This window comes from Canis lupus, chromosome 11, assembly GCF_003254725.2.
Source record: "Canis lupus dingo isolate Sandy chromosome 11, ASM325472v2, whole genome shotgun sequence".
NCBI lineage: Eukaryota > Metazoa > Chordata > Mammalia > Carnivora > Canidae > Canis > Canis lupus.
This window is the reverse complement of record NC_064253.1, coordinates 50,513,965-50,530,621: the sequence shown is the minus strand read 5'-3', so window position 1 is coordinate 50,530,621 and position 16,657 is coordinate 50,513,965. Positions and strand designations below refer to the sequence as shown.

The following is a 16,657-nucleotide window of genomic DNA, read 5'->3' as shown; positions in this document are numbered from 1 at the left end:
AGCTAAAGCCTGGTGGCTGGCCACCAGGCAGGTACTGTCCCCATTTAGAGTTTTTCCAAAACTTCAATGTAACAAAGTCTTCTCTCCATTTGTTCTTAATTGGTGGCCTCAAGTAAGGCATATTTTGTCTGGCAGGTGATACCCAGAGGGAATTCTGTTCTTTGAAAGAAGATTCCCCAGAGGGCACTAGGTGAGTAAGGACTGAGGCATAGTTCTCTTGCAAGATGATGGATAGATGTGATGACCTAAAATTCCCTGGCACACAGTGAGAAATAAAATATTAAAAACCAACTATAGCCCTCAGTCATGACTGGAGGCAGTAAATTGGAACAATCCTTTGGGAAAGCAATTTGTCAATGTGTATCAAGAATCTTAAAAGCACTCCTGCTTTTTTACTTTATAATTGTACTTTATTTAAGAAATTATCCCAGGGGCACCTGGGTGGTTCAGTTGGTTGGGCGGCTGACTCTTGATTTTGGCTTGGGTTGTGATCTAGGGACTGTGGGATTGAGCTCCATGTCAGATTCCACACTCAGCACAGAGTCTGCTTGAGATTCTCTCTCCCTCTCTCTCTGCCTCTCCCCCAACTCATACTCATTCTCTGTCTCTAAAATGAATAAATAAAATCTTTTTAAAAAGAAACTATCCTAAATGCAAATACATATGGATTTAAGCATGGTATTATTTATAATAGTGAAAAATTATAAGCAACCTGAATGTCCAAAATAAGTGAATGGTTAAAAACTTACTGTACAAAACAAAAAGTTATTGTACATCCCCTCTTATGGATATTTGTAGCCATTAAACTGATGATTTCAAAAACTATGTGAAAATATGGAGAGTTGATTATATTCCAATATTAATTTTTAAAAATAAAGAATATAAGGGGCATCTGGGTGGCTCAGTCAGTTAAGCATCCAGCTCTTTTTTTTTTTTTTTTTTTTTAACTTTTATTTATTTATGATAGTCACAGAGAGAGAGAGAGAGGCAGAGACACAGGCAGAGGGAGAAGCAGGCTCCATGCACTGGGAGCCCGACGTGGGATTCGATCCCGGGTCTCCAGGATCGTGCCCCGGGCCAAAGGCAGGCGCCAAACCGCTGCGCCACCCAGGGATCCCAGCATCCAGCTCTTGATTTCAGCTCAGGTCTCGATCTCAGGTTGTGAGCCTGCTTAAGATTCTTTCTCTCCCTCTGTCTCTCCACTTGTTCTCTCTTTCAATCTCTCTTTAAAAATAAAGATAAAAATGCGAATAGAAGATACAGTTTGTTTTTCTTTAAATGTTGTTCAATGCATGTGTATTAGTTGACACTCTCTGGTTATAGTAACAAATTTTAACTTAAGCTAGTGTAAGCTAAAAAAGAAACTAGAGGGGGGGCGCCTGGGTGGCTCAGTGGTTGAGCACCTGCCTTTGGCTCTGGGCATGATCCCAGATTCCTGGGCTCAAGTCCCACATTGGGCTCCCTGCATGGAGCCTGCTTCTCCCTCTGCTTGTGTTTCTGCCTCTCTCTGTCTCTGTGTCTCTCATGAATAAATAAATAAAATCTTAAAAAAAAAAAAAAAGAAACTAGACTATGAGGACACTAGGATTTCTCATAGTATTCAAGGGCACTTGTGCCCTTCAAGCCTTAGGAGGGTAGAGCAAGTTCTAGAACCAGAGCCTAGGAAAGACTTTACCTCTTGGTCTGCTTCTTTGTGAACATCAGCTTTATTCTTGTCTCTCTGTCCAATGGCTTTCTCTGCTACCTTATCTACAGTTTTAAACCTTATATCTCCTCTTAGTCCTACTTCCTATTCTGGGGGAAACTGATCGGCTCCACCTGATCCAAGCAAGAGTGGAACCACACTGAACCAACATGGTACTTAGAGCCTACCTCTGTGACCATGAGGACAAACATCAGCTCCTAGGGAGGGAAACCCCAGAGTGTTGCTACTGTCATCTACATACAAGACTTAAATATACTAGAGCATTAACAGAGGTTGTTTCAAGATAGTGAAATTAAATATGAATTAAACATTTTTAGCATATATTACTTTATAATAGAAAAATCTAGGGGCACCTGGATTACTTAGTCGGTTAGGTGTCTGCCTTTGGCTCAGGCCATGATCCCAGGGTCCTGGGATCACAACCTGCATTGGGGGGGAGGGTGTCCTTGCTCAGCTGGGAGCCTGCTTCTCCCTCTTCCTCTCCCTTTGCCCCTCTTCCCTGGTCATGCTCTCTCTCTCTCTCTCACTTGCTCTCTCTCTGTTAAATAAATAAACACAATCTTAAAAAAGAAAGAAAGAAAGAAAAATCTATTAAACTTACCATGGCTATTATTGTTATTAGGTTGTTATTAGGCCTGGGGTCAGCAGAACCCTTCTCCATTTTGGTCCCAGTGACAGCCACTACAAAGATACTAAACCTTGGTGGTGCTTGTTTTTGGTAACGAATTCCATTGAGCTGTGTAAGGAGACAGAAAATTCTCCATTAATCACAGGACTAATCTGAGTTCTCACACTCTAGCTGTAGCATAAAAATCCTTTCTATTTCTTTATGGTTAACTTTACTTTGTCCCAAAATTCCTCTGCAGAAGTGTGATATGTATAAAGAAAGAGTGCTTTCCTTCTTTGCATGCAACCACCAGTAGCTACTCCAGAGCTGAAAAGAGTAGACACTCAGTGTGTTGACTATTTGAATTGAGCCTTCTTTTGGAGAAAAACCTAGTAGATTGATCAGATTTAGACTAATAAGGGAGGCCCCTCTTGAAAATGTAGGCTTCATGGATTTTTTTTTCAGTTCTCCTTCCCCTCTTTGTAAAAGCCACAAGCAGCATTTGGAAAAAAATGGTGCTCTTGTGTTTCCTTAATCTTCCCCAAAGACCTTATACTTGTAAAAGATATTTATCTTTCTTCAGAAGTGGGCCCCATAAAGGTCTTAATATGCACGTAAAAGATAGAAGTCCTAGCCAATTGCCTGGCGCTGCAGGCAGCTCCTGGAGAATCCTGGAAAAGGGGAGCTGAGGAGTAAAAATAGGAGCTGCCTAAAACTCAGACTTAGGAAATAGGACTCAGGACTTCACGTCATACCACAAAGACCTGTTATTGGTCAAATGATTCTTATGTTGAGATGTGGAGTCAGAAACAGATGGGAAGGGGTGCCTGGATGGCTCAGCGGTTGAGCATCTGCCTTTGGCTCAGGGCGTGGTCCTGTGTCCAGGAGTCAAGTCCTACCTTGGGCTGCCTGTGAGGAGCCTGCTTCTCTCTCTGTCCCTACCTCTCTCAGTGTGTCTCTCATGAATAAATAAATAAAATCTTTTTTTTAAAAAAAAAATGGTAATGCCTTACAGGCTGAATAAGCAGTCATCTGTAGGGAAATAGAGGTGTCTACCCAGTGCCTACATTGCTACTGAATATTCTTGGACAGGAGGTTAGGTTTCTGCCCACCCATGGACATTGAACATAAAGAGTCCAATGTTGTAGTTAGTTGTATCATCTGGATCTCTCTCTAAAATATGATATCTGGGCAGCCCCGGTGGCGCAGTGGTTTAGTGCTGCCTGCAGCCCAGGGCATGATCCTGGAGACTCTGGATCAAGTCCCATGTCGGGCTCTCTGCATGGTGCCTGCTTCTCCCTCTGCCTGTATCTCTGCCTCTCTCTCTCTCTCTCTCTCTCTCTCTGCATCTCTATGAATAAATGAGTAAATAAAATCTAAATAAAATAAAATAAAATAAAATAAATAAAATCTAAAAAATAAAATATGATATGATATCTAAACATGTTTATTTCTATCCACTGGCAAGAGATGTTTTGAGGAGTGGCATAACCCTGAACAAGAGACCCCAGGTAGTTTCTGAGCTGACCTCTAGACAAATTGTTACAGAAACAAGAGTTGGTCTTTGGTGCCTAGTCTTTGGTGCCTCCACCTACCTGTCAGAGAATGGTGTGAGCTCCAGATCTTCTCTGCTTTCCTGCTTCCTTATCAGCGTCATCTTTCTTCCTCACCCTGTTCCTGCTCTAGGTTTGCCCTGCTTCCTGCTTCCACCCAGGACAACTGAACAGGGTACAGACATAACTATTCCAGAGGTAGCCTCTGACAACTCAGAACTGCCTCTGCTAACTCCCTTGTAAACCTGGAGGAAAATTCACGTTTTCAGCAAAGAAAGTTTAGATAATGTTGGTACAAGCACTTTGCCTCTTCATATTTCATTCTGAATCCATTTAAATTTCCATTTGCCTGAGACTTAGTGCTTGGAGGTGAGGATAGAGGTTACCTTTCTTGTGGGAAAGCTAAAACTGAATCATGTCTCTACCCTGAATCACTCATGTTCAATCCACAAGACAAGGGCAAAATTGTTCAGCACCACGGAGAGCATCTTTCATCCTGGTGACAAGATCAAGGGCACCTAGGTAAAAGATAAGAATTTGTAGCTAGAAGCCCAGCCAGTCTGATCTCCTTCCTCTTCTGGCCAGTCACCAAGTATCCCTTTGTCTCCAACCTTTTAGTATTCAACTTCTTCCTTACCTAACTAGACTTTCAGGAATGAACTCCTTTAACTTTCCACCTACCCTTCTGCCTCCATGTTATCTATATCCTCCACTCATCTTCACCTCCATTCCTTCCCTTCCATTTCAGTAAGGAGCCTTCCTTCCCTGGCCCAAGGCTCTGTTTCCATCTCCTTTTGAGTCTACCAGGACCATGCTGTATCAAACATTTCCTTTTGATGTTTCTAGCTTCTTTCCCCTCAGTCTAGGATATTAGTCAGGTATTACCTAGGTCCAAAGAAATTCTTCAACTCCAAAGTTCCCTCTGGCTATCATTTATTCTCATTCCTTTTCTTCTCAGTCTGGTTCCTTGAAATAATATCCATGTTCACTGTTTCTCCTTTAGCTTTTCCTATTCCCTCCTAAATCCTCTGTAATCTGGATTCTGTTCCTACTCTTCAACTAAAACTGTGTTTTCTGAGGCCACCTATGACTTCCTTATTTCTAAATACTGTATCTCCTGGGACCTATCTGGTTTTTTACACTGTTGATAATTACTGGAAGCTCCTTAAGTATGGGATTATTTTTTTTATCTTTATGAGCCCCAGGCTTGCCACTGATAAATAAATGAAGGAAATTTAGTATATTGGAGTAAGGAGCAAGAGGAGGCAGAATGACCCCTGGTCAGTCCCCTTCTCACCCTGTGGAGGGAATACCTTTCCATGGATACTTCCCTATGTAATCCAGGCCCCAATCTGTGTGATGCCAGGGATGCAGCTGTGGGCCAGTCACTCCCAGGGCATTGTGTAGGCCTTATGGAACCTGTACTAATAACTTTATAGCTAGCAAAATATATTGCTTAATATGTACCTAGTGCTCACATGTACTAACTTATTTTAGCCTCACAAGAACCTTTGACGAAGGTATTAATATTAGTTGCATTTTACAGATAAGGAAACTGAAAGCCAGATTGCACAGCTAGTAAATGGAGTGAAGATTTTTTTTAATGGATTAATGAGTTGAATTTGTCAAAGCTGATAATACCCAAGATCTCACTACATTATTTTCTCCACTTTTGTGTAAGTTGAATAATCTCTATAATAAAACATTTTAAAGGACCAGATTGTATTAAATTAATGGATTTTTAAAATATTTTATTTTTAAGTAATCTCTACACCCAACATGGGGTTCAAACTCACAACCCTAAGATCGAGAATCACTCACCCTACCAACTAACCCAGACAGGCACCTCAAATCAATGGATTTTAACTTTGTTGTTGTTGTTGCAACAGAACCCTTTCTCCAACCAAAAATTTGTAGAAAGGCTCGTATATAAGTGAAATAAAAGAGGATCTTCATTCTCCCTATTATTGCTTCCCCCTTGCACTCAGCCCTGCCCAAGGCACAGGGTTCAGGGAACACAGTTTAATGAAAATTAAACTAGACCAGACTAACTCTAAGGATTCTTCTGGCACTTTTGCCTTCCTCTAATTATATTGGCTTTGCACTGGCCATTAACCTATATATGCTGTCCCAGAAACAGTGAGACTGGGCTATTAATCATTTCTGCAGTCTGTGGAGAATTTATTTGAAGGGTTGCAGAAACACGGGTTGTTGTTAGAGATGCATTTCAATGTCTGTCTCCACTGAGTGTTTAATAATCTTGCTAATCCCCACTCTAGTTCCTGGATCTAGCTAACTCCTGTCAGATGTCCTTGGGGGGCATTTTAAATTCCCCCTGATTTTTTGGAGCCAGACGTTTCCTTCTGCCTGGATTCTCTCTGATACTTAACATTCATGAATATTTCACATTTAACCTGATTACATTTCCATGTGATGGTCATGGTGCATTGGCTATGTTTCTCAGGGAAAACATACAGGAAGCCCACAGTAAAGACTTGAATGTTCAGGCACAGTGCCAGAGATCTTTGTTCTTGCCATGAAGATGGCCTTCTATCATGGACAGTGATGGGGAGATGCTGAATGGTAGGCTTTGCATGGGACTTCAAGCCCAGGGCTCTCTCTGCACCCTAGTTTATGACCCACAGGAACTGGCAGTTTCCCTCAGGGATCAGAAGCCACCAAGACCTGTCCAGTGGCATGGAGGACCAAATGTGGGTCCCTGTAACTAGAATTGCTCAACAGCTTCTCAGCCCTCACTCAGACCCTATCCTTCCTGCATAGTCTCCCTCCAATGTTACCATTCCTACTTGGTGGTACCTCCAGCCTGAGAGAAGCAACTCTTATGAACTCATCTGTACTAAAGAGGAAAAGGTTAGCCTTACATGCCTGAGGGACTCACGTGTGGGTTTGTCGTTGTTGTTGTTGTTTGTTTTTTGTTTTGTTTTTGTTTCTGTTTTTTTTTTTTTTTTTGAGAGAGAGAGAACATGAGGTGGGGAGGCGCAGAAGGAGAGGGAGAAGCAGGCTCCCTATTGAGCAGGGAGCCCAATGCAACCCTTAATCCCAGGACCCTGAGATCATGACCTGAGCAGAAGGGAGACACTTAACTGACTGAGCCACCCGGCACCCCTGAAGGGCTCATGTGTTTAAAGTCAGCCCCAAGGAAAGGACAGTGAAGCTTGCATGAATGGATGGGGTAGATGGTTCCAGAGAAGATACCAGATTGGGAAGGCCATAGATTTAGAAGTCACTAGTGTAAAAATGTTACTCTAAACTGTAAGAAACATTAGGGCTCCCCAAAGTGAGAGGTAGACTGAGGGCCAAAAACTGCTGAAGAGACACAGGGCTGTGGGAGGAGTAAAAAATGATGGTTAAAGAGGCAACATGAGCCAAGGATCACAGTGTCCTCAAAGCCAGAAGAGGAAACCATATCCAAATGGATATGGTATGTGTGACATGTGAGAAATGGTACAGAAAAAGTAATGTGACTAAGGAAATTGGAAAGGTGCCAGTACTTCACTGGTGGGATCCCACAGGCATGTTTATGGGCTTTACCCTTTGAAAAGTCATCCCTCAGGCTGCTTTGGAAATGAGTCCTACCTGTAGCCTAAGGGGAAAACCAGAACCCAGCTGTCAGGTCTTCATGCCCCCTGTAGGTAGCACCTCAAGGTTGTTTTGGCTGCAGAGAAGCCTGCTTCTCTAAGTCTGCATGGGACAAGTGCTCTCCATTAGGAATCTCGCAGGAGGAACTCAGACAAGGAGGCAGAGAATAAAGGATTGGAGAGAACTGTAGCATGAGGTGCCACCTGAGATGCACTGAGGCACTGCAGCACCCCACTTTTTCTGAGCCCTGTCCCCTACAATCCCAGCTAAGTGGCGTAGGTTCAGAGCAGAGGACAGAGGCCCAGATTCTGCCCTCAGGAACTCACAAACCACTGTGGCAAGAGTCTACCCAAGGTCTTACACTCTGGCTGGCCTGAAGGAACATGGGCAAGGCTAGGATTTCCCTCCCAAACATCTAGACTTTTTCCTTTCCCTTTAATGACAAGCATGTTTTTATCTCTACTGCCTTATTCTAAAGGGAACAGAAGCCATCATAATGGTTCTATGTCCTTCCCTTGCTTGGTCACTCAGATCCCTGGGCCTGACACTGTAGGGCCAATTCTGGAGCATTCTACCTGTCTGTCTGCTGCCTGCATCCCCAGAGGCAGAACAGGCAGCCTTGGGTCCACTCTGCAGTTCTCAGGCCTTGGGCTTACTATTCTTTAATCCTAGGCAGATGCCTAGAGTGGCAGTATCTGTATCAGTTTCTCAAGGAGAGTGTGCATGATTCCAGCCCCTTCCAACTGACTAAAGTAGGATTGGCCAGGGCCCTGGACCTTGTAGCAGAGGTTTGAGGTGTTTTGGAGGAAAAAATGAGGCTAGATTACTGAGCAGCACAGGACTAACTGGTCACCAGTTCGTTTGCCATTATTCATCTTCTCACCTACCATATCCAGCCAACCTTTCAGGAGACATTCTTTATGACTCATCTGTGAAACGAAGAGAAGTCCTCATGAGGACTCTTGTCCGTTGGCTGCAGCCTTGAAGTCTGGCCTGGCTTGGCCAGTCAGTAGTCAGTTCTCTAGATCTGGCAAAGAGACCCATCCAATGCTAGGAGAAAACAGAAGCAGAAGGTCTGTCTTAGGGGGCATCTACTCTGCCCTTAATCCAGACTTAAACTCACAGGAACCTAGAAAGACCTTTCCAAACAAGTATACAGGAAGACCCATGAGGAACAGGGCATCTAGTATGGGAAGTTGGACAAGGAGATTCTGTGGGTTTAAGGAATCACAGTAGGCTTTCTGGGGTGAGGCTGGCTCACACAGGTCTTTGAAGACAGACACCTAGGTAAGCGTAAGTGGGGCTGAAACCTGCGGCTCTTTTACCCAGTTCGGGGTCTTCCTTCCAGCATATATGGATCTGCCCTTCCCTCCTTGAATCGCCTGTCTACTGCCAAGGGTTAATGCTTCCAGAGGACAAGTGGAAAAAACAGCTTTAGGGCTGAGAGCAGCCCCATGTATTCACTTCCTAACAATTCTCTGTCTCTCTGCTTTCTTCCCACAGGACCCAGCCGCCGCCTCCATCTCAGACGGGGACTGTGACGCCCGGGAGGGTGAGTCAGTAGCCATGAATTACAAACCATCCCCGCTCCAAGTGAAGCTGGGTGAGTGTGTCCGGGGGCTGAGGGAGATGTGGGGAGTGGACAAGATGCTCTGGGCTGGGTCTGCAATGAGGTGGCACAAATAAACCAACTCAGACTAGATGATTCCAAGACTCAAACCACCAAGTCATTGGCACTGCCAGACACCTTATCTCCTGCAAGGTAAAGAAGGAAGTTAGTTCTCTGCAGGACCCAAAGCTCTAGGAAGCATCTCTGAGGCCAAGAAGACTCCAGGTGTTCCAGGGGCTAGCTTCAGGGATAAAACCAGGGAACCCCAGAGAGAGGGTTAGAAGTCCCATCAAACATTGGACCAGGCAGAAAGGAAACTGCCTTAGAGGTGAGGTGTCAGTTACTATGTTTGAGGGGTAGAAAGGAGTGAGGATCCGAAAACCTAGAAGCTGAGATCCTCTCCCTATTCCTCCCTCACCCATCCAGAGATCTCAGGGCCTGGCAGGCTCCTGTTTTGGGAGCTTTCCCTTGGTTTTTTAGTAAGCCCAAATATCTCCCCACCCCCTTTCCAGGGAAGCCACTTGGCTTCTAACTACTGCTGTAGCTCCCACTGCTCTTCTCGCTTCACCCTATGCCAAACACTGTCCTTCTCCCTTGGGGAACTGTTACTTACCAAAGGTTGCTGCATATAACAGACTTACTAAAGTTTGGTTTCATGAAGAATTACATCACGGTGCATCCAGGAAACAGTTTACAATTACATACAACTCATCACTATCCTTCAAAACTCCTCTGCCATGCCTGCCACCCTCTTGGCCTTTCTCTATCTGTTGTAAAACCTTTCCCTCTGTAGCTGCCAGAGCTCCTTTTCACAGTCCTATTCTTTTATTCAGTGTTTGTTTGTTTGTTTGTTTTCTTTTCTTGTGGTGTGTATGTGTGTGGGGGTTGTTTTGTATTGTTTTTTTTTTTTTAATTTTTTAATTTATTTATGATAGTCACACAGAGAGAGAGGGGCAGAGACACAGGCAGAGGGAGAAGCAGGCTCCATGCACTGGGAGCCCGATGTGGGATTCGATCCCGGGTCTCCAGGATCACGCCCTGGGCCGAAGGCAGGTGCTAAACCACTGCACCACCCAGGGATCCCTGTTTTGTATTGTTTTGATCTTTCTTCTCATTCTAGACCACATCCAGGGATCTCTTCAGGCTGTTTTTCTAAACAAGAGAGCAGTTCTCTCAGGGGAATTTGTTCATCTTCCCAAGACACCAGTCTCAAACTGCAGCCAGTTTTGTTATTATTGTTTAATAATACAAGTATTTTAACAAGTGCTCTTCTCCTTTTATGCCCTTCCCACAGATAATCATCCTAAGCCTTTTTAGTTTTTATTGTTTTATTTTACATTTTAACCATAGTGACATCATACTGTACACATTTTCCAAAACTTTGTTTTTGTTTTTGTTTTCCACTTAATACCATGCAGACCCTGCCAATGTCAGTGTATAAAGAATGACTTCATACTTTTAAATGGTTGCATAGTAGTCCATAGTTTGGTTTTGCAAATTTATTGTTTGCATTTTTTTCGCTATTTAAAACAATTCCAATATGCTTTTAAAATAACACTTTTTTCCCCTCCCCATTATACTACCACCAAAGTGCCTCTTGAAAATTCACAACTTTGTTCCAATTGAACTAAGGAAAAATCACCACTGGGAACCTCCAAGCAGATGGCACCCCCTAGAGTCATGGAGTGGTAACGGCAGCTGCTGCCTGCTGGAAAGAAGCCAGGGGAAAAAACTGGAGTCAGAGGAGCAGTGGCAAAGACAGAGGGTCAGAGACTGAGAGACGAGAGACTAAGAGACATGGAGATCGGGAAATTTCAGAGTCACAGTAGCTGGGAATGCCCATTCCATCCTGACTCTCTGGGGCTAGTGGTTATTTTATGAGAGCTTTCCCCTCAGCATCTCTCTCCACCCAATAGTTCTTTTTCCCACATCTGGGTTTAAGATGAGTAGGAAAGCATAGGCAGGCTTTCTCAAGGGCCCAGGCGCTACTAACTACTGGGAACAGTGCCACATACCAGACAATGGGTCACCTGGTGGCCAGCCCCATGAAGCTGGTAGACTTGAGCCCTGAAGAACTCAAAGGCTGGCACAAGAGTCAGAAGTAAAGTCAGAGGAGCTCCCCAGCCTCCTGCCCCTTACTCTGCTAGCCCCATTCTTCCCCTCCCACTCTATAACTTCAGTAGCTCCTTCAGCTTCTTCATTAATCCCAAGTTCCTTGGTCTAGCATTCAAAGTCTTCAAACTCTGAGTTTGTAACCAGAAGGAGCCCCCAACCCCTTAACACAGGACCTAAGACATAATGGTGATTGGTGAATAAATAAATGGCTGAATAAATGTATCCTGTTTTTCTAACCTGACTTCCCTCCAACTTCACCCCTCCATGCCATCTGGATCCATCCTTATTTTGCTCACTTATAAATTCATTTTTGCGTGTGCTATCCCTCCTTCCTAGAATGCCCTCTTCTCTCCAGCTCAAGGTATCACCTGCAAGAAGCCCTGATTCCTCCATGCTTCTGCTTCATCTCCAGCCTTTCTCTGGCATCAAGCACACACTAACTGCCCCACATGGGAGTAGAGCTTCTGGAAGGCAGGGGTCAACCTCTTCCTGTTGCCCCTTAGTGTCTGCCTCAGGTTGTTCAGGGGCAAGTATTGTCTCCACCAAGCAGAAGGGCCTGGAGTTGGGATCCCTGTCTCGGTTCCTAGAGAAGCAAGAGGTTTCACAGTGGAGGCCCAACCCAGTCAGCCCTGAGCAGTAAGGTAGGGTGGTGGCCCTGGGAGCAGGACACAGCTTCCTTCCCATGTTCTCCTGCAGAAAAGCAGCGGGAGCTGGCCCGAAAGGGCTCCCTGAAGAATGGCAGCATGGGTAGCCCCGTCAACCAGCAACCCAAGAAGAACAATGTCATGGCTCGGACAAGGTAGAGGCCCCCCCCTCCCTCACCTGGACCCTGCCAGTCAGCATTTATTTCTGCTGGTCCTATGCCTCTCCTTCTTTCCTCCCTCCTCAGGCCCAACTCCTCCCTGAGAGGAGAGAATCTCAACAGGATCCAAGGGACAGGGGGAAGTGGTGGGTCAGGGCCCAATCCAGTTCCTCGCCAGGCTATGTGCTCCAGTTGCCAATCCAATCCCCTAAATTTTCTACCCAGGCTGGTCGTCCCCAATAAAGGCTACTCCTCGCTTGACCAGAGCCCAGATGAGAAGCCACTGGTAGCCCTTGACACGGACAGGTGTGTACAGGGATGTTGGGGCAGCTGGGCAAGCCACAGAAACTATATGAACATACAAGTGGGCTGTACAGGCCACACCTGCTATATTGTCAGAAGTGGAATGTGGGGTATTCCTCAGATAGCCAGGAGTTCTCCAAGGATGAATCTCCCAGGGAATGGAATTTTTTTTATCTGGAGGTAGGAAAGAGCAGAGAGAGGAAAGGGGAAATGTCACAGCCTGATGCTGTCCTGGGACAACTGATTCAATCACTGTCCCTTAAAATGTCCTGCTCCCTCCAAGGAAGGAGCTCTACTGCTAGGAACACACCTGGCTACACTTAAAGTTTGGGAAAACCCAACAAGTCGGGGATTTGAGCCTAGAAGAAAAGTGAGAGAAATGGGGGTAAAGGATGTATCAGCTCTGTGTAGAAGAAGGTTAAGGGTGACAATTCATTCAGAAGGGTAGGACTAGGAACCTGGGCATTTGCACAGCAAGCACAGTCTTTGATTTAGATCTGCTGTTTGCTTGGAAGCATGAGGGAGGGGGAAGGTATCAACTGTTGGGTAGGCAGTGGGGTACAGGGAGTTTCCTATTTAATATTGAGGAATCACTTCTCTGTCTCTTTCTCCTACCACCAGCGATGATGACTTTGACATGTCCAGATATTCCTCCTCTGGCTACTCCTCTGCTGAGGTGAGGCCCCACTCCTTAGGACTCTAGGCACGCCTGAGCAGGACCACTGCCATCCAGGAAAAGGCATGGGGCCAACACCCACTCACACCCTGAGAAGAGTAATAGGCAAAGCTAGGTGGAGGCCTGTGAGGGGTGGGGCCTGGGGTGGGACAGTGTCTGAAAGAAACTGGAGGCCGTTAGAAATGGGCCTTGAGTGTGGGGAGCCCCGTTTTAGGGGCAAGGTTTGAGCTTGTGGTTAGAACAGGGTTCCTAAACAGAATGGAGTATGAAATACAGGCGATACTTTATGGGGCTAGGCCTGAAATAGGGGCCAGCCAAATAGAGGCAGCTGCCCTTTGTAGAGAGGCAGGGCCTCAAGGTTGTACCTGTAAAGAAGTGAGGCCATTAAGTGAGGCCAGGGCCTAAGAAGGGGCAAAGCCTGGCATTTCAGTAACCTGGGATGGGACTGAGTTGGATGCAGATGGCCTGTGAGTGAGGCCTGACTGTGAGTGGTTCCTCCAGATCGCCCCGAGCCTGACCTCACTCCCCTTTGTCTACAGCAGATCAACCAAGATTTGAACATCCAGCTGCTGAAGGACGGCTACCGGTTAGACGAGATACCAGATGACGAGGACCTGGACCTCATTCCCCCCAAGTCCGTGAACCCTACCTGCATGTGCTGCCAGGCCACGTCCTCCACCGCCTGCCACATTCAGTAGCGGGCGGGGCCATTGCGGCCACCCGGGGCAGGGTCCCCAGGGGCCAGGTTGGACAGGGCAGGGGCCAACCCCTCCCCAGCTTGTCTGCCTGCCCCTGGCCCCTGTGCCCCCTACAGCCGCCAACCTCGTAACAGTCATTGCTTCCTCCTATGGTAGGACGTGTACCTCTGTGTGTTCATGGAGCCGGAGAAACCAAAACCGGGTCTTTCTCCACCCCGGGGGCTGAGGAATGGTGGGGCTGTTTGTTCAGTTACTTGGGGGATCTTGCCCAGCACCCTGCCCCCCTCCCCAAAGCTGCAGTCTGGTTGAGGAGAGGAAAGACCAGACAGCAGGGAGGCCAACACTAATGAGTGGGGGGAGGGATCACAAAGCCAGGGGCTTGACCCCACCCCAGCGAAGCCATGAGCTCCCCCAGCCCCAGCCTGACAAGGAAAGAGGCTGGGAGGCAGAAGGCCCAGGGCAGTGGGAGCAGGGCCCAGCATCTCAGAGCCCCCTCCATGCGCCCCCTGCCCGCCCATATAACTATTTGTTTCCCCCTCCTCTCCAGATGGGAAGCCTGGCAAAGCTGCCCAGTGGATACTGCCTGCCGCCCTCCTCACCTGCCCATAGAATTACTGCCTTCTTCCTCCCCTTCACCCCATCACCCCCTTCCTTCTCTCTGGGTTGTGGAGAAGTACGGTGGGCCTTAGAGACAGGCCAGTTTGGGGTGATATGATTTGTCCTCACCCACCCCCAACCAATGCATCTATTTCTCTGTCAATTCCTCCCACCCCTCTAGGCTTCTGTTCATTGGTCTCCATCCCAGGCTGGAAGCAGGAGGTAGGGCTGGCCTCGAATGCCCCATTCCCATTTTTCTCCAGCCTAGGATCCCAGATGCTGCTTCCCAGTAAGAATCTTCAAGGAGACAAGCTTAGGAAAAAACAGTGGTTGCATGTGTATGGTAGCGAGAATTTGGCAGGATGTGCGTGTGTCTGAGGCTGTCAGGGTGTGTGTCTGTGTCTCTATGCTGGGCCTGTCTCTCCAGATGTCTGTTTCTGTCATGGATATGTGTCTGTGGTGGGAAAGTGACTGTGTGGTCTATTATCAGCAGTGTACTGAGAGCCCAAGCCTGAGAGTCAGAAGTGTGGGTTGTGGCCCTTACGCCAGCGCTCACTCTATCCACTTTCAACAAGCCACCTGTGTTCCCTGGGCTTTGGTTTCCTCCATTGTAAAATGAGCGGGATCTGAAGTTACTTTTAAGGTCTTTTCAAACCTGAAGGAATTCCTTCATAGGAATTTCTATGGAGGTGTGTGGACAAGTCTCTGTGTGTCTTTGAATACATCTATGGGGCTTTCTGAGTTGTGTGTCTGTGTGGAAAGGAGAGGGAAGTTCCTAAGAGACCTGGATGTATTTGGGATCTATTTGGGAATACATGTGTGTGTGTCTATGAACATGTATGTGGGGGGGGGGGGTATATGTTATGTGTGTAGCTCTATGTGGTATCTGTGAGTCCGAATGTGTGTATTGCTGCTTCTGCTGCTAGTGTTGGGGGGGTGCAGGGAGAGGGCGGAAAAGTAAAAATCAAGAGGGAGGAGGTGATCAAGTCCAGCACCTCCTCTGACTGGGCAATAGAGACCTGCCCCCATGTGAAGACATATGAAAGCACAGAGAGCCTAAGACTGCTCAGGTCTTATGCCTCACAAACCCCATATCCCAGGACCAGGGTGTATACTCCCCATTCTTCCATGGTACAACCTACACATATTGGGATATCCACTCTCATATGTACCACCCACATGCTGCAAGCTTGCACAGGACACCCCCACGGCCCACTCCCTGGAGGGGAGGGTAGTGAGGAGTGAGAATAGGCTGCTGGCTTAGGAAGGTAGCACCTCAAAACCCACAGGCTCCAAAGTTTTTGAGGTGCAGCTCTCCCCCCTCAATTCTTCCCACCCTCTCATACCTCCTCAAGTGCAGGGACCCTGGTTAAGTGAGGAGAAAACAAATGCCAAAGGGAAGCAAGGACAAATAAGGCACCCGCGATACCTATAAGGCCCATCTCACTCCCATCTGAACCTTTCCCTGCCACCCTGGTCAGCATCCCCATTCTGGCAGCCGGGCCCCACAGCCAAGTTTCCTATCACTACTATCTTCACCCTGGGCTCCCCGTCTCACCCTTCTAGAACATGGGTACCTCTTTTCCAGGCAGGGTCCCCACGAGGGCTCATTTAGACTACTGTTTTTGCTGCTGACTTGCCCTAGGACTGGCCCACTGCTTGACCTCTCTGGCCCTGAGGAACCAGGGAAAAGCTCCCTCCCCACAGGACAGGCTAGTTCCCTGGCAGGTGAGGGCTTCCAACTGAGGCAGCGTACAAGTGGTAGAGAGAAGTAGGGAGCTGGTGGCCAGCACCTTTTGGGTCTAGGAGAGTGTGTGGGTCCCTCCTTCCCTGTCTGGGATGTTGGAGGGGAGGAACTGAGGCCTTAGCTTGCCCCCTTGTCATCCTTCCCCCTTGTAGATACTGCCTTAACACTCCCTCTACCCTCAGCTCTGGCTGCCTATCAGCCAGGTTTCTCCGTGCTCACTAATTTATTTCCAGGAAGGTGTGTGGAAGACATGAGCCGTGTATAATATTTTTTTTAACATTTCCATTGCAGTATTGACCATCATCCTTGGTTGTGTATCGTGTAACACAAATAATGATATTAAAAGCATCAAACAAGCCAGCCTCATCTCCCTACCTGGGTTGTGGGCAAGGGGCAGGTGGGCTGGAAAGGGGAGAGAACTGATTCTCTGAATACACATTTCACTCTGCTTCCACCCATGAGTTCCCAGGCCAGGCCTGCCACTGACCTGCTGCACAACCTGGGACAAGTCACTTGATGTCTCAGAACCTCCATTCTCTTCATCGGAGTGAGAAGTTTGGCTTCCAGAGACCCTCTGAACTCTTGGAAATTAGATTCTTTTGAGAGGCTTGAGGCAGGAAGAGGCTGGAGGTAGGGAGGGAATTG

At 46.9% G+C, this 16,657-nt stretch overlaps 2 protein-coding genes across 15 annotated transcripts in view; one reads left to right on the top strand and one right to left on the bottom strand.

Moving 5' to 3' along the window:
* The window catches only part of FAM219A (family with sequence similarity 219 member A), a 51,575-nt gene extending 35,207 nt beyond the window's left edge, over positions 1 to 16,368 (top strand). For 2 of the 6 annotated variants that reach the window (XM_049091881.1, XM_025432107.3), the window contains exons 2-6: positions 8,969 to 9,017; positions 11,886 to 11,988; positions 12,217 to 12,297; positions 12,916 to 12,970; positions 13,510 to 16,368. In XM_049091881.1, coding sequence (XP_048947838.1) covers positions 8,969 to 9,017; positions 11,886 to 11,988; positions 12,217 to 12,297; positions 12,916 to 12,970; positions 13,510 to 13,668 — 447 coding nt within the window. In that variant the 3' untranslated portion in view covers positions 13,669 to 16,368. Of the gene's footprint in view, positions 1 to 8,968; positions 9,069 to 11,885; positions 11,989 to 12,216; positions 12,298 to 12,915; positions 12,971 to 13,509 lie in introns of all 6 variants that reach the window. The other 4 variants (XM_049091879.1, XM_025432105.3, XM_025432106.3 and 1 more) reach the window with 3 other exon arrangements.
* Positions 1 to 16,657, bottom strand: part of DNAI1 (dynein axonemal intermediate chain 1) — a 125,340-nt gene that overhangs the window by 96,740 nt on the left and 11,943 nt on the right. For 5 of the 9 annotated variants that reach the window (XM_025432081.3, XM_025432085.3, XM_035697134.2 and 2 more), the window contains exons 1-3: positions 16,500 to 16,657; positions 8,353 to 8,515; positions 2,307 to 2,441 (exon numbers count right to left, since the gene is read on the bottom strand). In XM_025432081.3, the coding sequence (XP_025287866.1) occupies positions 2,307 to 2,441; positions 8,353 to 8,394 (177 nt within the window). In that variant the 5' untranslated portion in view covers positions 8,395 to 8,515; positions 16,500 to 16,657. Of the gene's footprint in view, positions 1 to 2,306; positions 2,443 to 3,907; positions 4,384 to 8,348; positions 8,516 to 16,499 lie in introns of those variants that run through there. The other 4 variants (XM_049091874.1, XM_035697124.2, XM_035697127.2 and 1 more) reach the window with 4 other exon arrangements.